General features: G+C 42.0%; 1 protein-coding gene across 1 annotated transcript; it reads right to left on the reverse strand.

The window, feature by feature from the left end:
- Positions 1-356: 356 nt before the first annotated feature.
- On the reverse strand, positions 357-23,832 carry LOC139367582 (carbohydrate sulfotransferase 11-like). Its single transcript, XM_071105839.1, has 3 exons — positions 23,251-23,832; positions 5,371-5,453; positions 357-4,325 (listed from the first exon to the last, which is right to left on the reverse strand). Exons 1-3 carry the CDS (start codon positions 23,342-23,344, stop codon positions 3,480-3,482), a joined length of 1,023 nt encoding a protein of 340 aa, XP_070961940.1. The 5' UTR covers positions 23,345-23,832; the 3' UTR covers positions 357-3,479.
- Between the last annotated feature and the right edge of the window lie 483 nt (positions 23,833-24,315).

Raw genomic sequence — 24,315 nt, forward strand, 5'->3', positions numbered from 1 at the left:
ATTTATACTGTATATTATTCCTTTATATTATTTCCACTCACCTTCATACTGAATACTGCATTGTTGGGAAAGAGCTTACATGCAAATAAGCATTTAACTGTACTGTTTTACACCTGCCTTTTCCTATTGCAAGTGACAAATACACTTTAAAACTTGAAACTCTTTGGAGAGGCTATTTCTATTTCAAGTCAGCAAAAAATGCTGTTTGCAATATAAAGGTAAATACAGTGCAAGTATTCAGACCCCTTGACTTGTTCCAAATGTTATTAAGTTACAGCCCTAAAATGGATTAAACAAAAATGTTACCTCATCAAATCTACACACAATACCCGATAATGACAAAGCAAAAACAGGTATTTATTTTTTTTTGCAAATGTATTAAAAATAGTCTAAGGCACTGGTTCGATCCCGGGCTGTATCATAACCGGCCGTCCCAAATGGTGGCGCACAATTGACCCAGCGTCAATTGTGGAGGGGGGGGCAAACCCTCCCCCACTTGGCTCATCGCTCTCTAGCGACTCCTTGTGGTGGGCCAGGCGCCTACAGGCTGACCTCGGTCTTCAGTTTAACGGTGTTTCCTAATACACATTGATGCAATTGGCTTCAGGGTTTAGCGGGCAGGTGTTAAGAAGCACGATTTGGCGGGTCATGTTTCGGAGGACGCATGACTCGACCTTCGCCTCCCACGCCCGTTGGGGAGATTGGGAGAAAAGGGGGGTAACAACAACAAAAAAGATACACCTTATTTACATAAGTATTCAAACCCTTTACTATTAGACTCTAAATTGAGATTAGATGCATCCTGTTTGCATTGTTCATCCTTGAGAAGTTTCTACAACTTGATTGGAGTCCACCTGTGGTAAATTCAATTGATTGGACTTTTTTTTTTTTACCTTGGCAAGTCAGTTACAAACAAATTCTTATTTTCAATGACAGCCTAGGAACAGTGGGTTAACTGCCTGTTCAGGGGCAGAACGACAGATTTGTACCTTGTCAGCTTGGGATTTGAACATGAAACCTTTCGGTTATTAGTCCAACGCTCTAGCCACTAGGCTACCCTGCCGCCTCCATGATTTGGAAAGGCACACACCTGTCTATATAAGGTCCCACAGTTGACAATGCATGTCAGAGCAAAAACCAAGCCATGAGACCGAAGGAATTATCTGTACAGGATTGTGCCGAAGCACAGATCTGGGGATGGGTACCAACACATTTCTGCAGCATTGAAGGTCCCCAAGAACACAGTGACCTCCATCATACTTAAACAGAAGAAGTTTGGAGCAACCAAGAGTTGGCCTCTTGGCCAAACTGAGCAATCAAGGGAGAAGGGCCTTGGTCAGGGAGGTGACCAAGAACCCGATGGTCACTCTGATAGAACCTTCCAGAAGGACAACCATCTCTGCAGCACTCTACCAATCAGGCCTTTATGGTAGAGTGGCCAGACGGAAGCCACTCCTCAGTAAAAGGCACATGACAGCCCACTGGGAGTTTGCCAAAATGCACCTAAAGACTCTCAGACCATGAGAAACAAGATTCTCTGGTCTGATGAAACCAATATTGAACTCTTTGGCCTGAATGCCAAGCATCATGTCTGGAGGAAACCTGGCACCATCCCTACAGTGAAGCATGGTGGTGGCAGCATCATGCTGTGGGGGTGTTTTTCACTGGCAGGGACTGGGAGACTAGTCAGGATCGAGGGAAAGATGAATGGAGCCAAGTACAGAGAGATCCTTGATGAAAACCTGCTCCAGAGGGCTCAGGACCTCAGACTGGGCTGAAGATTCACCAACAGGCCAATGCCCCTAAGCACACAATCAAGACAACGCAGGAGAGGCTTCGGACAAGTTTCTGAATGTCCTTGAGTGGCCCAGCCAGAGCCCGGACATGAGCCCGATCTAATATCTCTAGAGACTTGAAAATAGCTGTACAGCGATGCTCCCCATCCAACCTGACAGAGCTTAAGAGGATTTGCAGAGATTAATGGGAGAAACACCCCAAATACAGGTATGCTAAGTTTTTTGGCTTCATACCCAAGAAGACTCAAGAATGTAATCACTGCCAAAGGTGCTGAGTAAAGGGCCTGAATACTTATATAAATGCGATATTTCAGTTATAATTTTTTATGCATTTGCTAAATTTTCTAAAAACCTGTTTTTGCTTTGTCATTATGGGGTATTGTGTGTAGATTGTTGAGGAAAAATGTAATCAATTTTAGAATAATGCTGTAACGTAACAAAATGTGGGGAAAGTGAAGTGGTCTAAATACTTTTCGAATGCACCATACAGTATACCGTTGTTATGGACAAACTTTGTTCCAAAAGGTTGCAATGAGGCATAACATCAACAGTCATGAAAACTCATTTTATTTACTGCTCTCATAGTCAAGAAAAATACTGCATGCTATAAATGTAATTTAATATTTGCTTTTTACCAGATGGCCTACCTGGTTTTAACATGTAGTGCCCCTGTAGGTAGGTAGTTAGCCCTAGGTGGCTTTCCACAGTTCAACAAGGAGTGCTCTGATGAGGGGCTGCCTTGGCCCAAACCACAGCTATGCACCGTTTGCTCAGTCTGACGTGAGCTAAATAAAGAGGTGACTCTGCAAAGCATGTGCCATTTCTGTAAATAACTCCCTATCTGCAGGCAATCTGCCTGCCAGGCTTTATATAACCAGCATACATTGTGTATCAGAACATATTTACTATCAACTGTGGCTTATGTAACATCAATGAACAGGTGGCAATCATTTTATAATGTGGGAAAATTGTGAAATGTTACAGTATGAATGAGGACTTCACTGTGTATTTAAAAAAATATATGCTACCATGTAAGATATACCATTTAAACTGGTTCAATTCATATTGGGTCTGTGCAAGCCTCATACTTCTGTCAATAGAGAGTAAATAGCTTATTTTTATTGGGGGGTTTTCTTTCTTTTTATTTGTGGACTATGCTTTCTTTTGTTTGGTGGTTTATGTAAGTTTTATGACACCCGTTGTCCCCCCAGAGGAACATTTTTGGCTACAGAAGATGTCCAAGAGCCAAAGAAACATGCTGTATGTGCAAGCAGAAAGAAATGCATGAATTAGATTGTCCTCACCCAATGCGCTCAGTCTATATTCACAATAAATACTCTTACAATTGTATAAATAAAGAAGAATGCATAGTCGAGGGATTCTGTGATACACACAACAAGTTCTTTACAACCCTCGACACATTCAATTGTAAAAGAAGAACCTGCTTCTCTCTTATCTCGGCCACATGACGAGGATTAAAGCAAATATAGCGACTCCAAGGTCAGCCACCTATGCCCATAAACTTCTCACATCTGACAATGTAGTGATTCCCCCTACTGGCAAGGCCTGTATAAATAACATCTGGAACATCAATTACAAGCTCTACGCACCCAGATTAATTACAAATTACAGAGCCAAACAGATTGATGACTAAATCTCTAGCTGACATGGAGAGAGTCGCCCTCATCTAGTCTTCAAGTACTCTGGGTTGGAGTAATTGAAGAGCAGGAAGTCCATGCGGTAAAGGTTGTACAGCTTCTTTTGGTAAAAGGGGCTGATGTTTTGGAAGAACTGAGCTGCCATGTCCCCGTTGGTCCTGGTGCTCTTGCCTGAGGTAGGGAAGCGGACCTCCCCATCAGTGCCAGCCAGCCGCAGCACAGAGCGGGAGTCCTGCTCCAGAGTCTCATACTTCCCCACCACATCATAGTGGACGAGGCAGGGGTGGCACAGTGAGTGGATCCGCTCCCAGTGCTCGTTGAAGGGCTCCTCTCTCTGTGTGCGGGGATCCACCAGGTAGTACACAAACTCCTGGAAGGAGACGTCGTTGCCCCGCTCCAGCGCATCCGGCTGGGGTTGGGGCCGATGCCGGCGGATTATCTTGGTGCCGTAGCGCTTGTGGAAGGCCGTGTTGTAGCTGCGGGTGAACTTGTTGCGGTAGGCCGACACTAGCCTCTCGAAGGGCTCCCGCACAAAGATGAATTTCAGGTAGCTGCGTAGACGGCGGTTGATCTCAGAGGTGGAGTACTCTGACAGTGTGCGCAGGTTGCCAGCCACGTGGGCCTCGTTGGCAGGGATGGCTAGGGGCTCGTGGTAGCGTCCTTCCCCCGTCAGGACCATGAAGACGCGTTTCCAGTTGGTACAGGCCACCTTGGGGACGTAGCAGTACAGCAGGCCATGCTTATCGTCCACGATGAGGTGGCGGAGGTCGTCTGGGGTCAACACCCGTCGCTTCTTGGTGTGGGTGAGACACGCCTGCTCCAGCAGCTCCCGCCGATCACGCAGAGACGTCTGCACTGCAGACAAATCCAACTACGGTCATAGAAAGAGGAGGGGACATACAAGGTCAACACTCACATTTAGAATTAAAAACTTAAAAGTGATGAAATATTACATCTCTCCAAGTGATAACATCTTCATGTAGTCACATTCTCTGACTAAAACAGAGAAACAACAACAATGTTTTAATCTATCTTGTCGGATTAGTAAAATGAACTGGAATTGGCATTGCAACATCAAGGCCATCCACTGTGTTTCCCAGTAGACAGCCTGTGGCACTAGTCACATGCAATAGACAAAGTGTTTAACGTTATAATATAAAGAGTAGCAAAAGATGTGGCTTGATTTGAGCAATGAGGAAGCAATAGAATGATCAAGGATGGGCATGGTGCTTTGTGTTGCTGACCCACTGTGAATAATGAACAGAAGATAGAGGGGTTGCCAGGTGGACGGAGTCCAAGAGAAAAATAACACAACAGATAAGATTAGTTGCATCAGCAGCACCAAACTAACTGCTCTCTGTGTGAGAGAGAGCAAAAAAGAGAGAGAGAGAGAGAGAGAGAGAGAGAGAGAGAGAGAGAGAGAGAGAGAGAGAGAGAGAGAGATGCAGTATCACTCAGCATACACTGGATGCCTGAGACTTTGGATATTGGAGCTGAAAAAGAGAGCTTTGTCTCTCGGAGGAAGAGGGGCTACTGTTTTTATAGTAACCACTAAGGACCTGAGTCATGACTTCTAAGTCAAATCAAATGAACTCAACTCAGTCTTGCAGTAACGCTTGAGCCATTACCTCTGAGGAAAGTTCAAGAAAAAGGTGGTTGGTATGTAGTATGATGTAACAATATTTAATGTATAGCAGCAATAGTTCAGTTCAGAGACCAAAGGCTACCCATTTGTTGGGAAATCAAATGTGTCAAAGTGGTTCTCCAAGATCATTGCTTTGTCAAATGTTATTTCCTGTGTGTGACACATCTGGAAACAATTACACATCAACATCAGGTGAATAAACAGTACACAACCGTGAGTGTTCACACGCATTCAAGGCATGATAGAATGGGGCCATTCTAAAGCTAGTCACCTGGTCTCCGTTGTAGAGGGTCTGTAGTGGACTTCTCCTGGTCTTCCCTGGGGCGATGCCCTTCCCCCCAGACTGCTCCACAGCTACAGGCACAAAGACAGAGAGGGAGAAAAAGCGAAACAGATGAATCATCTGAAAAGGGCATTATTGTCTGTTTTCTTTAGTGATTAGTGACGGGTGCTCGATGTTCAAGGAACTTTGGCCTCACTGAGCATCCTTTTGGAATACAAAAAGACATCATATTCTTTACTGGTTGAGCTGTCCTGAACAGTATCCGACTCTATCACCCTCACCTTGTCAAGCAAATCTGACTGTGGCCAGTGCTGCTACAGCACACTGTAGTACAGTAGCCCATTGAGTTCTCATTTCAATATGTTTTACCTTATGCTGCATGATCTCACATGAGCCCCAGCACCTCAGGGCTGGAGGCATGTCAGTGTTGGGGCCCTCCTCACTAGTGAGAGGAAACGGATTGGATTTGCACATGTGCCAGTTGAATGCAGAGGATTGCTTTACATCTCACAGGGAGGGAGGGAAGGACAGAGTGAGAAATAGAGAGAAAGAGAGAGAGAGAAAGAAACCATAGAAGGAAATGAAAAAGTGGGTCAAGAGGTCTCATCACATAGATTCAACACAACAAAAACTCTAAAATTATGTGTGAGAGGATCGTATCTTGATGAAATCTCGTCAACCTAGCAAGTGACTGTGTTAACGCTCTCCGTAGCCAATATGAGTCAGCCCTTTAAACAGGTTAACATTCACAAGGCCACAGGGCAAGATGGATTACCAGGACGTGTACTCATAACATGTCTTCACTGACATATTCAACCTCTCCCTGACCAAGTCTGTAATATGTACATGTATCAAGCAGACCTCCACAATCCCCGTGCCCAAGAACGCCAAGGTAACCTGTTTACAGTTGAAGTCGGAAGTTTACATACACTTAGGTTGGAGTCATTAAAACTCGTTTTTCAACCACTCCACAAATTTCTTGGTAACAAACTATAGTTTTGGCAAGTCGGTTAGGACATCTACTTTGTGCATGACACAAGTCATTATTACAGCAATTGTTTACAGACAGATTATTTAACTTATAATTCACTGTTTCACAATTCCAGTGGGTCAGAAGTTTACATACACTAAGTTGACTGTGCCTTTAAACAGCTTGGAAAATTCCAGAAAAGTATGTCATGGCTTTAGAAGCTTATGATAGGCTAATTGACATCATTTGAGTCAATTGGAGGTGTACCTGTGGATGTATTTCAAAGCCTACTCAGTGCCTCTTTGCTTGACATCATGGGAAAATCAAAATAAATCAGCCAAGACCTCAGAATTATTTTTTTTACAAACAATAGTAAGCAAGTGTAAACACCATACGACCACGCAACCGACATACCGCTCAAGGAGGAGATGCGTTCTGTCTCCTAGAGATGAACGTATTTTGGTGCGAAAAGTGCAAATCAATCTCAGAACAGTTGTAGCTGCGAAGTGAAGATGCTGGAGGAAACAGGTACAAAAGTATCTACAGTGCCTTGCGAAAGTATTCGACCCCCTTGAACTTTGCGACCATTTGCCACATTTCAGGCTTCAAACATAAAGATATAAAACTGTATTTTTTTGTGAAGAATCAACAACAAGTGGGACACAATCATGAAGTGGAACGACATTTATTGGATATTTCAAACTTTTTTAACAAATCAAAAACTGAAAAATTGGGCGTGCAAAATTATTCAGCCCCCTTAAGTTAATACTTTGTAGCGCCACCTTTTGCTGCGATTACAGCTGTAAGTCGCTTGGGGTATGTCTCTATCAGTTTTGCACATCGAGAGACTGGGTCGCAAATGGGCCTTCCAAATGGACAATGACCCCAAGCATACTTCCAAAGTTGTGGCAAAATGGCTTAAGGACAACAAAGTCAAGGTAACTGACGACTGGATCCTGGACATCCTGACAGGCCGCCCCCAGGTGGTGAAGTTAGGCAACAACACATCAGCCACACTGAACCTCAACACAGGGGCCCCTCAGGGGTGTGTGCTTAGTCCCCTCCTGTACTTCCTGTTCACCCACGATTGCGTGGTCGCGCACGACTCCAACACCATCATTAAGTTTGCCGATGACACGGCGGTGGTAGACCCGACAACGATGAGATAGCCTATAGAGAGAAGGTCAGAGACCTGGCAGTGTGGTGCCAGGACAACAATCTCTCCCTCAACATCAGCAAGACAAAGGAGCTGATCGTAGAAAACAGGAAACGGAGGGCCGAGCATGCCCCTATTCACATCGAAGGAGCTGTAGTGGAGCGGGCCAAGAGCTTCAAGTTCCTTGGTGTTCACATCACTAAGGACCTATCATGGTCCAAACACACCAACACAGTCATGAAGAGGGTATGATAACGTCTCCTCCCTCTCCCCCTCAGGAGGCTGAAAAGATTTGGCATGGGCCCTCAGATTCTCAAAAAGTTCTACAGTTGCACCATTGAGAACATCTTGACTGGCTGCATCACCGCCTGGTATGGCAACTGCTTGGCAAATTGCTAACAGAGGGTAGTGCGTATGGCCCAGTACACCGCTGGGGCTGAGCTCCCTGCCTCCAGGACCTCTATACCAGGTGGTATCAGAGGAAGGCCCTAAAAATTGTCAAAGACTCCAGCCACCCAAGTCATTGACGGTTCTCTCTGCTACCGCATGGCAAGCGGTACCGGAGCGCCAGGTCTAGGACCAAAAAGCTCCTGAACAGCTGCTACCCCCAAGCCATGACTGCTGAACAGTTACCTGGACTATTTGCATTGACTCCTTTTTTTTTACACTGATTCCCTTGCACTGGCTCTGTGCACACTCACTGGACTCTACCCACACACTCACACACACTACACTGACACACACACAATACATATTCTCACACACACAAAACACACACACACACATGCACATTGACGCGACACACACGCACTTTCACACTCTACACATAAGCTGCTGCTACTCTGTTTATTATCTATCCTGATTGCCTAGTCACTTTTACCCCTACCTACATGTACACATTCCCTCTTTGAACTTACAATGGCTAGCCCCAAGCTGTACACTTTTTTTATTGTGCTTTGTGCTATTTGCTCCATGACTCCAACATGCTTTGTTGACTATGAACTTGCTTGTTTACCTGATCCTGGGACAGACAATGCTCGATTCCACACTCGTGATCCTGACTCTCTGTCGGTTACACGGACCTAACCCCCTCTCGCCAGCTGTGAACTCATGTTAACTGATGAAATTGCTGTACAATATGATCTTTTTGCCATCCGATGTCATAAAAAAATCTAAGTGAGTGGATCTGCAATTCTGATTTCTGCTTCACTGATTTCTGCTCTCATAAAAGCCTGGGTTTTCAGCACATTAACACTAGAAGCTTATTACCTAAAATGTATCAATTGAAGGTGTGGGTTCACAGCGCCAATCCAGATGTGTTTGTCATTACTGAGACATGGTTAAGAAAGAGTGTTCTGAACACTGATGTTAACCTTTCTGGTTATAACAAGACAGATCTTCCAAAGGTGGTGGTCCTAACTTATGTCACCATTGCCCTTGATTCTAACAAATGTTGTGCTGCTATTTTTATTGACTTGGCCATAGACCATTCCTTTCCTGTGGGTCAGCTAAGGAGTATTACATGCTGACCAGACCAGACATCGCATGCGCAAGCGTCGCAAAATTAATTTAGAAATCCATGTTATTCAATTATTGCACCCACACTGCTCGCACGCGCGAACAAGCGTCTGCGACTCCAAGGGCTAAAATAGAACTCATTTCATTTTCTTGCAAGTGCAAGCTAACTAGCTAAATTGCCATACATGTTTAATGATTTTCGACCTGTCCCCAAATGAATGTCATTGGTTCAGAGTTTGTTTTGATATTTTAACCTGCGTGTCGTGATCGCGTTTGGTGTGGGGGGGCAAAATAAATGTATGCATGATAGCGCACGATGGCGCAGGCGCCAGCCGGTTTGGGTTCCGTGTCAGTGTCTCTGAGGGGTATTTGGCCTCGTTTGCTAACTACCTCTCTCAAAGAGTGCAGTGTGTAAAGTCAGAACATCTGCTGTCTCAGCCACTGCCTGTCACCAAGGAAGTACCCCAAGGCTCAATCCTAGGCCCCACGCACTTCAATTTACATCAACAACGTAGCTCAGGCAGTAGGAAGCTCTCTCATCCATTCATATGTAGATTATACAGTCAGCTGGCCCCTCCCCGGATTTTCTGTTGAATGCTCTACAACAAAGCTTTCTTAGTGTCCAACAAGCTTTCTCTGCCCTTAACCTTATTCTATAGTAATCATTCCCTTTTCACCCCAGCTGACAAACTAACCCTGATTCAGATGACCATTCAACCCATGCTAGAATACAGAAACATAATTGATAGGTCAGCTGGTAAGGGCTCTCTTGAACGGCTAGATGTTCTTTACCATTCAGCCATCAGACTTTTCACCAATGCTCCCTATAGGACACATCATTGCACTCTTTACTTCTCTGTAAACTGTCAATTTCTTAATACCTGACAATAGACCCACTGTTTGATGCTTATTTATAAAAACCTTCTTAGTCCTCACTCCCCCTTATCTTAGTAACCTACTGAATCCCTCATCCTCCACATAAAACACCCGTTCTGCCAGTCACATTCTGTTAAAGGTCCCCAAAGCACACCTGGGTCGCTCCTCTTTTCAGTTCGCAGCTAGCGACTGGAACAAGAATTAAAAACACTCAAACTGGACAGTTTTATCTCCATCTCTACATTCAAAGACTCTTACTGACACTCGTGGCTGCTTCACGTGATGTATTGTCGTCTCTACCTTTTTGCCCTTTGTTCAGTTGTCTGTGCCTAACAATGTTTAGACCATGTTGAGTTGCTACCATGCTCTGTTGTAATGTGTTGCTGCCATACTATGTTGTTGTCTTTAGGTCTCTCTTTATGTACTGTTGTGGTGTCTCTATTGTCGTGATGTGTTTTTTCCTACTTCACATTTGTTTTGTAGCCCAGCCCCCGACCCTGCTGTTCTTAATTGACTTGCCTGGTTAAAAAAAGGCTAAATAAAATAAAAAGCTACCTCGTACCCCTGAACATTGACTTGGTACCGGTACTCCTTATATACAGTGCCTTCAGAAAGTATTCATACCCCTTGACACATTTTGTTGTGTTACAGCCTGAATTCAAAATGGATTCAATTGATCATTTACATAAGTATTCACACCCCTGAGTCAATACTTTGTAGAATCACCTTCAGCTGCGTTTACATCTGTGAGTCTTTCTGGGTAAATTTCTAAGAGCTTTCCACACCCATTACCCATTATTCTTTAAAAAATTATTCAAGCTCTGTCAACTTGGTTGTTGATCATTGCTAGACAACCATGTGCAGGTATTGCCATAGATTTTCAAGTAGATTTAAGTCAAAACTGTAACTTTTTACCGGAACATTCACTGTCTTCTTGGTAAGCTACTCCAGTGTAGATTTGGCCTTCTGTTTTAGGTTATTGTCCTGCTGAAATGTGAATTCATCTTCCAGTGTCTGATGGAAAGAAGACTGAACCAGGTTTTCCTCTAGAATTTTGCCTGTACTTAACTCCATTCCATTTCTTTTTTATCCTGAAAAACTACCCAGTTCTTAATGATTACAAGCATACCCATACCATGATTGTAACGGATATCGTCCTCTTCCTCTGAAGAGGAGTAGCAAGGATCGGACCAATACGCAGTGTGGTAAGTGTCCATGTTTTAATAGTATAAACTGAACACGACAGAATACAAAATAACAAAGTGAATTTAAACGAACCAGTCCCGTGTGGCACAAACACTGACACAGGAAACAAACACCCACCAACCAACAGTGAAACCCAGGCTACCTAAGTATGATTCTCAATCTGAGACAACTAACGACACCTGCCTCTGATTGAGAACCATACTAGGCCGAAACATAAACCAAACATAGAAACACAAACATAGACTGCCCACCCCAACTCACGCCCTGACCATACTAAATAAAGACAAAACAAAGGAAATAAAGGTCAGAACGTGACAATGATGCAGCCACCACTATGCTTAAAAGTATGGAGAGTGGTACTCAGTAATGTGTTGTATTGGATGTGCCTCAAACATACAATAACACTTTGTATTCAGCACAAAAAGTGAATTGCTTTGCCACATTTTTTGTAGTATTACGTTAGTGCCTTGTTGCAAACAAGATGCCTGTTTTGGAATATCTGTATTCTATACAGGCTTCCTTCTTTTCACTCTGTCAATTAGGTTAGTATTGTGGAGTAACTACAATGTTGTTGATCCATTCTCAGTTTTCTCCTATCACAGCCATAAAACTCTGTAATTGTTTTAAAGTCACTATTGGCCTCGTGGTGAAATCCCTGAGCAGTTTCTTTCCTCTCCGGCAACTGAGTTAGGAAGAACGCCTGTATCTTTGTAGTGACTACGTGTATCGATACACCATCCAAAGTGTACTTAATAACTTCACCATGTTCAAAGGGATATATGCAATGTGTACATTTTTTTTTTTATTGTATCTACCAATAGGTGCCCTTCTTTGCGAGGCATTAGAAAACCTCCCTGGTTTTTGTGGAATCTGTGTTTGAAATTTACATCTCGACTGTGAGACCTTACAGCTAATTGTATTTGTGGGGTACAGAGATGAGGTAGTTGTTCAAAAATCATGCTAAACACTATTATTGCACACAGAGTCGATGACACTAATGTGAATTGTTAAACAAATGTTTACTCCTGAACTTACTTATGCTTGCCATAACAAAGAGGTTGAATACCTATTGACTCAAAACATTTGACTCAAAACAAAATGTGGAAAGGTGTCACAGACCAAGTATTTTTTGTGACTAGCATGTGACTTTGCATGTGACTCCTGCTCTGATAAAACACACTTCCCCCTCTACATCGCTGTCCTTTCATCTGCTCTACACATCAGCCTGCGTCACTGATTATGACTTCCGCTTTTGTGGAAGCCACATGCACCGTGGGAGATTCAGAGAAGTGGGAGATTCAGTGTTGCGAAACAACGTCAAGATACCAAATTAAACCCTACCCACTGGGTACACGCTGGTTGAATCAACGTTGTTTTCACGTCATTTCAATGAAATTACAATTGAACCAACACGGAATAGATGTTGAATTAAACTGTGCCCAGTGGGTTATCACTACTCTATACATTAGTCCAAAGATAAATCAGAAGATTTTTATTTTTGAAAAGATAATCTTTTAGCTTCTCCTATCATTGGATATGTGGAGATCACAGGATGCAAGATACAGTTTCACTATTCACTGTTTAGCTGAAAAGACCATAGCTGTATGGACTAGCTGTATCTATATATATATATATATATATATATATATATATATATATATATATATATATATATATATATATTTATAGAGAGAGAGAGAGACCATTGCTGTATAGACCATAGCTACAGTGCCTTCGGAAAGTATTCACACCCCTTGACAAAAACTTTTTTTCTTCATATTTTGCAAAAAATTAAATGAACGGTAACATTACATTTACATAAGTATTCAGACCCTTTACTCAGTACATTGTTGAAGCACCTTTGGCAGCGAATACAGCCTTGAGTCTTCTTGGGTATGACGCTACAAGCTTGGCACACCTGTATTTGGGGAGTTTCTCCCATTCTTCTCTGTAGATCCTCTCAAGCTCTTTCAGGTTGGATGGGGAGCGTCAATGCACAGCTATTTTCAGGTCTCTCCAGAGATGTTCGATCGGGTTTAAGTCCGGGCTCTGGCTGGGCTACTCAAGGACATTCAGAGAATTGTACCGAAGCCACTCCTGCATTGTCTTGGCTGTGTGCTTAGGGTTGTTGTGCTGTTGTAAGGTGAACCTTCAGCCCAGTCAGAGGTCCTGAGCACTGTGGAGCAGGTTTTCACCAAGGATCTCTCTGTACTTTTCTTCGTTCATCTTTCATCTTGCCCTTCTTTGGACACTGAGCTAACAAACCTCCAAATGAGCGTCAACGCCATACAACACTCCTTCCGTGGCCTCCAACTGCTTTTAAATGCTAGTAAAACTAAGTGCATGCTCTTCAACCGATTGCTGCCCGCACCCTCTCGCCCGACTAGCATCGCTACTCTGGACGGTTCTGAATTAGAATATGCGGACAACTACAAATACCTAGGTGCCTGGTTAGACTGTAAACTCTCCTTCCAGACTCACATTAAGCATCTCCAATCCAAAATTAAATCTAGAATCGGCTTCCTATTTCGCAACAAGGCCTCCTGCACTCATGCAGCCCAACATACCCTCGCAAAATGGACTATCCTACCGATCATTGACTTCGGCGATGTCATTTACAAAATAGCCTACAACACTCTACTCAGCAAACTGGACGTAGTCTATTACAGTGCCATCCGTTTCATCACCAAAGCCCCATATACTACCCACCACTGTGACCTGTATGCTCTCGTTGGCTGGCCCTCACTACATATCCGTCGCCAAACACACTTGCTACAGGTCATCTATAAGTCTTTGCTAGGTAAAGCCCTGCCTTATCTCAGCTCACTGGTCACCATAGCACCACCCACCTGTAGTACGCGTTCCAGCAGGTACATTGCATTGGTCATCCCCAAAGCCAACACTTCCTTTGGCCGCCTTTCCTTCCAGTTCTCTGCTGCAAATGACTGGAACGAATTGCAAACATCTCTGAAACTGGAGTCTTATATCTCCCTTTCTAACTTTAAGCATCAGCTGTCTGAGCAGCTTACCGATCACTGTACCTGTACACAGCCAATCTGTAAATAGCACACCCGACTACCTCATCCCCATATTATTACTTACTCTCTTGCTCTTTTGCACCCCTGTGTCTCTACTTGCACATTATCATCTGCACACCTATCACATTATTTTCACCTCTATGGCCTATTTATTGCCTACCTCCCTCCCTATTAATGCTAAATTGTAATTATTTTCGCCTCTATGCCCTATTTATTGCCTACCTCCCTACTCTTCTACATTTGCACACATTGTACATAGATTTTTACATTTTTATTTTATTTTGTGTTATTGACTGTATGTTTGTTTATGTGTAACTCTGTGTTGTTGTTTTTTTGTTGCTTTATCTTGGCCAGGTCGCAGTTGTAAATGAGAACTTGTTTTCAACTGGCCTACCTGGTTAAATAAAAATAAATAAATGAAAATCTTTGCCTCGATCCTGACTAGTCTCCCAGTCCCTGTCACTGAAAAACACCCCCACAGCATGATGCTGCCACCACCATGCTTCACCGTAGGGATGGTGCCAGATTTCCTCCAGACGTGACGCTTGGCATTCAGGCCAAAGAGTTTAATCTTAGTTTCATCAAACCAAAGAATCTTGTTTCTCATGGTCTGAGAGTCTTTAGGTGCCTTTTGGCAAACTCCAAGCGGGCTGTCATGTGCCTTTTACTGAGTGGCTTCCATCTGGCCACTTTACCATAAAGGCCTGATTGGTAGAGTGCTGCAGGAAGGTTCTCCCATCTCCACAGAGGAACTCTAGTGCTCTGTCAGAGCGATCATCGGGTTCTTGGTCACCTCCCTGACCAAGGCCCTTCTCTCCCGATTGCTCATTTTGGCCAGATGGCCAGCTTTAGGAAGAGTCTTAGTGGTTCCTCACAGTGTTCTTTGGACCTTCAATGCTCCAGAAATGTTTTGGTACCCTTCTCCAGATCTGTGCCTCTACAAAAATCATGTCTCTGAGCTCTACTGACAATTCCTTTGATCTCATGGGTTGTTTTTTTTTCCCACTGTGGGACCTTATATAGATAGACCTTATATGTGCCTTTCCAAATCATGTCCAATCAATTTAATTTACCACAGGTGGACTCCAATCAGGTTGTATAAACATCTCAATGATGATCAATGGAAACAGGATGCACTTGAGCTCAATTTAGAGTCTCATAGCAAAGGGTCTGAACATTATGTAAATAAGTTATGTTTTTCTATTTTAATACATTTTTTTATTTTTATTAAAACCTGTTTTTGGTATTGTGTGTCGATTGTTGATTTTAAATCTTTTTTTTTAAAGGGGTCTGAATACTTTCCGAAGGCACTGTATATAGACCATAGCTACATAGAATACCTGTATCTATACAGATAGACCATAACTATATAGACTAGCTGTATAGACCATAGCTGTATAGACCATAGCTGTTTATATACAGATAGACCACAGCTGCATAGCAAAAGCACCCCAGAAATGGAATAAACAGGCCATACTTGTGTTAAAATAGTGAGCAATTTACTTTTAACGTCTCTCAATTGCTTATTCAGCAAGAACAAACACCCAGCAGGTGTGACTTTCGACTGATTCAGCTTTCTATGGTGCCATGGGCATGTGGCAGGATTGGGACATATGCCAGCCTTGTTTGTTGACTAGACAAGACCCACATGATGCCAACGTAGGAAGATGTTGCTTGTGTGTGATGGTAAAAGAGCATAGTAATGAAAGTGTGTGTGGGCCCAACCCAGTGAGCAAAATGTGTTTATTAATAAAAAAATACTTACGGTATTTTCAACATCATTATCTCATAAGGAATACATTGCTGCTTGAAATTACTTTCTGTTGTAACTTCAGTAACTCAGTTACGCTGATGTCAGCTTTTCACAGAAGAAGAATTTAGAATATAAATGATATCTGACAGTGAAGTATTTGAGGTTTAGAACAAGACCAGAATAATCTAAATGTCGAAGAGTTGAGAAAGTCTGCTCTAGCAGACCTTGGATCATCACGTGCGTTTAAGTCCGTGGTACAGGGCTCACGACATGCTCAACCTAAAAGGATATCAGGAGAGAGTATAGACAAACTAAATATTATCTGAAGGATCAAAGGTCCTGTTTGAAAAGTAGACATGAACTATTTTCACATGCATTTTTTTCACATTTCACATGTCACATTGAGCTGACTTGTAAAGCAGGCTTGGCACATCTAGCACCTTTCAGTAACTGACAAGTGTGTACACCCACCCACACGTTTAGTCAGCTCTTTCTCAGACTGGACATAGTACTGCTAAGTCCGAGGTGTGAATCCTTCTGCCCACAGAGGAGAGACACTCACTATAGGGAAATACACAGATGTGTTTATTCTGAAACAAGTTAGTTTCCACCTTTTTGTGTGCACTATGTCATCAAGCACTGATGTTTATCTTGTTGCAGATAAAAACTGTACTTTTTTCGCTTAAGTTTTCATATACCGAATAAAAAAGAAAATGGTCTCTGGTCTTGGGACATGCACTCTAGCCAACAGCTCGCAGATACTGGTAGTCTACGTGATGTGATTATTATGGATAAGAGCAAGAATATTTGTATTTGTCAAACGACAGTCAATCATCATGTCACCAGAATCAGACCCTCAATATTTATTTGAAAGGAGCATCAATAATCATAAAAAATTCCGTCTCTTAGGTCAGTTAGGATCACCACTTTATTTTAAGAATGTTAAATGTCAGAATAATAGTAGAGAGAATGATATATTTAAGCTTTAATATCTTTCATCACATTCCCAGTGGGTTAGAAGTTTGCATATCCTCAATTAGTATTTGGTAGCATTGACTTTAAATTGTTTATCTTGGGTCAAACGTTTAGGGTAGCCTTCCACAAGCTTCCCGCAATAAGTTGGGTCAATTTTGGCCCATTCCTCCTGACAGAGCTGAGCTGGTGTAACTGAGTCAGGTTTGTAGGTCTCCTTGCTCGCACACACTTTTTCAGTTCTGCCCACACATTTTTCATAAGATTGAGGTCAGGGTTTTGTGATGGCCACTCCAATACCTTGACTTTGTTGTCCTTAAGCCATTTTGCCACAACTTTGGAAGTATGATTGAGGTCATTGTCCATTTGGAAGACCCATTTGCGACCAAGCTTTAACTTCCTGACTGATGTCTTGAGATGTTGCTTCAATATATCCACGTAATTTTCCTTATGATGCTCATGATGCCATCTACAGTGCCTTGCGAAAGTATTCGGCCCCCTTGAACTTTGCGACCTTTTGCCACATTTCAGGCTTCAAACATAAAGATATAAAACTTCATTTTTTTGTGAAGAATCAACAACAAGTGGGACACAATCATGAAGTGGAACGACATTTATTGGATATTTCAAACTTTTTTAACAAATCAAAAACTGAAAAATTGGGCGTGCAAAATTATTCAGCCTTTAAACTTTATGTGCAGCAAACTCTCTCCAGAAGTTCAGTGAGGATCTCTGAATGATCCAATGTTGACCTAAATGACTAATGATGATAAATACAATCCACCTGTGTGTAATCAAGTCTCCGTATAAATGCACCTGCACTGTGATAGTCTCAGAGGTCCGTTAAAAGCGCAGAGAGCATCATGAAGAACAAGGAACACACCAGGCAGGTCCGAGATACTGTTGTGAAGAAGTTTAAAACCGGATTTGGATACAAAAAGATTTCCCAAGCTTTAAACATCCCAAGGAGCACTGTGCAAGCGATAATATTGATATGGAAGGAGTATCAGACCACTGCAAATCTACCAAGACCTGGCCGTCCTTCGATATTTTCAGCTCACACAAGGAGAAGACTGATCAGAGATGCAGCCAAGAGGCCCATGATCACTCTGGATGAACTGCAGAGATCTACAGCTGAGGTGGGAGACTCTGTCCATAGGACAACAATCAGTCGTATATTGCACAAATCTGGCCTTTATGGAAGAGTGGCAAGAAGAAAGCCATTTCTTAAAGATATCCATAAAAAGTGTTGTTTAAAGTTTGCCACAAGCCACCTGGGAGACACACCAAACATGTGGAAGAAGGTGCTCTGGTCAGATGAAACCAAAATTGAACTCTTTGGCAACAATGCAAAACGTTATGTTTGGCGTAAAAGCAACACAGCTGAACACACCATCCCCACTGTCAAACATAGTGGTGGCAGCATCATGGTTTGGGCCTGCTTTTCTTCAGCAGGGACAGGGAAGATGGTTAAAATTGATGGGAAGATGGATGGAGCCAAATACAGGACCATTCTGGAAGAAAACCTGATGGAGTCTGCAAAAGACCTGAGACAGGGACGGAGATTTGTCTTCCAACAAGACAATGATCCAAAACATAAAGCAAAATCTACAATGGAATGGTTCAAAAATAAACATATCCAGGTGTTAGAATGGCCAAGTCAAAGTCCAGACCTGAATCCAATCGAGAATCTGTGGAAAGAACTGAAAACTGCTGTTCACAAATGCTCTCCATCCAACCTCACTGAGCTCGAGCTGTTTTGCAAGGAGGAATGGGAAAAAATGTCAGTCTCTCGATGTGCAAAACTGATAGAGACATACCCCAAGCGACTTACAGCTGTAATCGCAGCAAAAGGTGGCGCTACAAAGTATTAACTTAAGGGGGCTGAATAATTTTGCACGCCCAATTTTTCAGTTTTTGATTTGTTGAAAAAGTTTGAAATATCCAATAAATGTCGTTCCACTTCATGATTGTGTCCCACTTGTTGTTGATTCTTCACAAAAAAATACAGTTTTATATCTTTATGTTTGAAGCCTGAAATGTGGCAAAAGGTCGCAAAGTTCAAGGGGGCCAAATACTTTCGCAAGGCACTGTATTTTGTGAAGTGCACCAGTCCCTCCTGCAGCAAAGCACCCCCACAACATGATGCTGCCACCCCCGTGCTTCATGGTTGGGATGGTGGTCTTCGGCTTGCAAGCCTCCCCCTTTTTCCTCCAAACATAAAGACGGTCATTATGGCCAAACAGTTATATTTTTGTTTCATTAGACTAGAGGACAAAAAGTACTATCTTTGTCACCATGTGCAGTTGCAAACCATCGTCTGGCTGTTTTACGGCGGTTTTGGAGCAGTGGCTTTTTCCTCGCTGAGCGGCCTTTCAGGTTATGTCGATATAGGACTGGTTTTACTGTGGATATAGATACTTTTGTACCTGTTTCCTCCAGCATCTTCACAAGGTCCTTTGCTGTTGTTCTGGGGTTGATTTGCACTTTTCGCACCAAAGTACGCTCATCTCTAGGAGATAGAACGCATCGCCTTCCTGAGCGGTATGACGGCTGCGTGGTCCCATGGTGTTTACTTGCGTACTATAATTTCTACAGATGAACGTGGTACCTTCAGGAGTTTGGAAATTGCTCCCAAGGATGAACCAGACTTGTGGAGGTCTACAATTGTTTTTCTGAGGTCTTGGCTGATTTCTTTTGATTTTCCCATGATGTCAAGCAAAGAAGCACTGAGTTTGAAGGTAGACCTTGAAATACATCCAAAGGTACACCTCCAATTGACTCAAATTATGTAAATTAGCCTATCAGAAGCGTCTAAAGCCATGACATCATTTTCTGGAATTTTCCAAGCTGTTTAAAGACACAATCAACTTAGTGTATGTAAACTTCTGACCCACTGGAATTGTGATACAGTGAATTATAAGTGAAATAATCAGTCTGTAAACAATTGTTGGAAAAATGACTTGTGTCATGCACAAAGTAGATGTCCTAACCGACTTGCCAAAACTATAGTTTGTTAACAAGAAATTTGCGGAGTGGTTGAAAAACGAGTTTTAATGACTCCAAGTGTATGTAAACTTCCGACTTCAACAGTACATACATAGTTATTGAACACTGGTCACTTTAATAATTTTTACATACTGTTTGGCCCACTTCAAATGTATATACTGTATTCTAGTCAAGGCTCATCCTATATAACTATTGCTGTACACAGCTTTTATATTTATACTGTCTCTACACACCATCATATACAACGCCTTCAGAAAGCATTCACACCCCTTGACTTTTTCCAAATGTTGTTATGTTACATCCTGAATTTACAACCGATTCAATTGATATTGTTTTGTCACTGGCCGACACACCATGCCTTTGAGCATGGTGAAGTTATTTATTACACTTTGGATGTTGTATCAATACACACAGTCCCTACAAAGATACAGGTGTCCTTCCTAACTAATATGCTGGGGAGGAAGGAAACCGATCAGGGATTTCACAATCAGGCCAATGGTGACTTTAAAACAGTTGCAGAGTTTAATGACTGTGCTAGGAGAAAACTGCGGATAGATCAACATTGTAGTTACTCTACAATACTAACCTAATTGACAGAGTGAAAAGAAAGATGCCTGTACAGAATACAAATATTCCAAAACATGCATCCTGTTTGCAACAAGGCACTAACGTAATATTGCAAAAAATGTGCTAAACAATTAACTTTTTGTCCTGAATACAAAGTGTTATGTTTGGGGCAAATCTATTACAACATACTACTGAGTACCACTCTCTATATTTTTAAGCATAATGGTGGCTGAATCATGTTATGGGTACGCTTGTAATCAGCAAAAACTAGGGAGTTTTTCAGGATAAAATATAAATAAATAGAATGCTAAGCACAAGCAAAATCCTAGAGTAAAACCTGGTTCAGTTTGCTTTCCACCAGACACTGGGAGATGAATTCACCTTTCAGCAGGACAATAACATAAAACACAAGGCCAAATCTACATTGGAGTTGCTTACCAAGAAAACTGTAAATGTTCCTGAGTGGCTGTAATCGCTGCCAAAGGTGATTCAACAAAGTATTGACTCAGGGATGTGAATACTCACAGAATGTAGATGAGATATTTCTGTATTTCTTTTTCAATAAATTTGCTAAAATGTCTAAAAACATGTTTTACTTTAATAAATGTTGAATGCAGGCTGTAACGCAACAAAATGTGGAATACTGTACATATTTATTTATATTCTGGACTTTGACATTGCTCTTTCTAATATTTCTATATTTCTACATTCCTTTTCTTGTTGTAATTGTTTTGTATTGTTAGTAGGTATTACTGCACTGTTGGAGCTAGGAACATAAGTAATAAGTATTTCACTACACCCACAATAACATCTGTAAAATATGTGTAACATTTGATTTGATTTGATTTGTAGACAATATCCAAAATACATCAACATATGTTTATGGGGTTTTAATCTGTGATTTCCGACCATCCTCACGCACTGTTGACCAGATACAATGCTATTTTACAGTAAACAAATTGACAACAGAATTTCAGCAAGCTTATAGGGAAGTGCATTCAACATGCATGGCACTTACACAAAGTGTGTAACACATACAACCCCTGCTATATTGTGGAGAATTTGTCATTTATTTAACTAGGCAAGTCAGTTAATAACAAATTCCTATTTACAATGATGGCCTAGGAACAGTGGGTTAACTGCCTTGTTCAGGGGCAGAACAACAGATTTTTACCTTGTCAGCTCGGGGATTCAATCTAGCAAACTTTTGGTTACTGGCCCAATGCTCTAACCACTAGGCTACCTGCCACCCCTGTTAGAGTTACATGTCTAACAGAACACAGAGGGTGTTCTTTAATTGAAGCCTCGCCAACATAATCCAGGTAGAATCAGGCATTCCCCAGGGCAGCCGTCTAGGCAGCTGTCTAGTCTTTGAGTAAAGCCAGTGTGTCTATGTATGCAGGTGACTCAAACAATGCATATCAGCTACTACACTGCAACACTTAACAAAAAGAGGTGCAGTCAGTTTCAGATTTTGTGGCAAGAAATACGTTAGTCCTAAATATTTCGAAAACTAAAAACATTGTATTTGGGGGCACCCAGCCCCGGGCCCTTAGACTGTAGGAGGATACAATACGCATTTCTTTAGGAAAGACAGGTGCTGCTGACAATACTGCCATCGTTGTCGAGGCAGAGGACATGGATGTGTAGCCCATATATCTGATGGTGTCTGGACAAAAAGAGTATGCCAAGTCATACTCTTTTTTGGCCAGACAGCATCACATACTGTACAAGGACTACATACAGTGTTGTCGGACAGAGGGGGGCTATTTCACTCACTCGGATGCTTCTTCTGGTAAAGATAGTTTCAGCCACTTGTGAAGTGAAGTGAAGGAAAGTTGGAGGGTGCACAGTGCACTGTCAGGATGCTGGAATTATTTTGGATGAACGTGCAAATGTAACCTACTTTTTTTTCAAACAAAGTGATTTGTTTGCCGATCAGATGAAAACATCATGACTAGCTGTTTTAATAGCACATTATTATTATAATGTTGTGCACGCGCTTGGAGCGTGGGGGGGGGGGGGGGGGGGCTAAAAATCTGCCCCTGGGAGATGGTTGGATAGGAAGGATGATTTAAAAAAAACGTTCATGTTTAAATAGAAAGTATCCTATGACATAATGTAATAGCATAGTAAGAGTGTCCCTTCCTTAGTTGCTCACTTACTCTTGGAGGCTCTGTAACATGAGGAACCTGGACTTATTACATAGTAGTTCTTTCCCCATATATGTGGTATAACAACAGCATACTGTGGCATTGAAATACATGGTTTATTTTTAATTCTCTCCATTGTTAAAACTTCAGACATAACCTAACCTAGCCTCACTCCCAGGTTATCTTCCCTCCTATCTTTCGCTGTCCCTCAGTATCACTCAATCCCTTAAGGGTATACGTTTCTTCTTCCTCTGCCCTAGCACAGGGGAGCACAGGAGAGCTGAGGAAACGAGTCCAAAAAGGCCCAGGAATGCTTAAGGGTCTCTCAGAGGGGGCTACCAAAACATTCCATGGTTCACACTCATAGTGCTCTTACTCATGCCCCGCCACTCTACCCCTCCATTGTGTCTCAACTCAACACATGCTAATTTAGGGAGAAATTGAGCAACAGTCATGGTAGTTAATTTCAGTTTGACATGATGCTTGTGATAAACGATTTATTGAATATAATATTTAATAAATGAGTGGGACTAGCCTAATGAAAAACAGCCTACACTCAGTGTATGTAATACACCAAAACGTCGCCCTATAAGAACATCATAGGGCACTATCTCATAGCACCCTGATGTGTGGTGATGCTCGAAACTTACCTGGCCTTGTGATGTTCTGAAAGTACAATATGACCATAAAAAGTGACCCAACGCATGTCGCCAGAAACATTCGTCCAACTTTGGGTTTTCTCATCCTGATTCCCCGAGCAGGCAGAGCAGAACACTCGCCCCGAGGTGGCTCATGCGAGGCAGCTCGTCTGATGCAGCTTTGCGAAAGAAGGGAAAGAACGGACCTTCATGCGGAAAAAGTTGGAAGTGGCACCGTTAGGTCAGCCTCTTCAGCAATTAGTCTATTCGCCTATGCCTATGAATATCCAACAATAAATAAACAGCCGCGAAAATATTGGAATGTGCAACAGAATGTCGGTTGTCTTTGTTGGTGTGTTCCGATAAATTATGACATTTTTAAATCAATATTTTCTGCTCCGCTGAAATGTCTCATCGCAAACATGTTCTGACAACCCCAGATGATAGAATTGTTTTATCAGAGTTCTCCGATCATTCAACAGTCGTTGTTTCCTCAATTTTGTCAACCTTAAAATTCCCAGAAAAATGGTCGGCGGCACTTGTGCCTTGACGTCACACCCAACTCTAATACTTTGTAACAGGGACTGACACCACAGCTTTGCCTCAGAGACATACGAAACATAGACCGACACCGACATTACGTATATCTAAGCACTTCCAAGATGTATTATACATAGGGATGACCGGGGATCAAAGTAACAGTTTTAGGCTTTTACTTAGTATGTAAATAATATTTGTGTTACATTCATAATATGTGTATACAAACAACATAGGCTACATATTTTAGCTACCATTAGGCCTACACGTTGTGAAGAAGTTTCTATGACACCGAAAGTGGTGGAAGTGAAATGTCCCTCTGGTATTTCTCACGGGTTAATTGTAACACTGTCTTCAAATTTTTTTTTTTTTGAAATAGGTGTAATTGAAAAATATTCAGATTTTAAACTGATATTTGGATGAAAATACAGTAATAGTTTTTTTTATTTTTTATTATTTCATCTTTTAGGCATGGCATGTTGACACAAAACGGAGTAGCCAAAATTAATATAGCCTATTTTATTTAAGATACTTTTAGCA

The sequence above is a fragment of the Oncorhynchus clarkii genome, chromosome 16, assembly GCF_045791955.1.
Source record: "Oncorhynchus clarkii lewisi isolate Uvic-CL-2024 chromosome 16, UVic_Ocla_1.0, whole genome shotgun sequence".
NCBI classification, from domain to species: domain Eukaryota; kingdom Metazoa; phylum Chordata; class Actinopteri; order Salmoniformes; family Salmonidae; genus Oncorhynchus; species Oncorhynchus clarkii.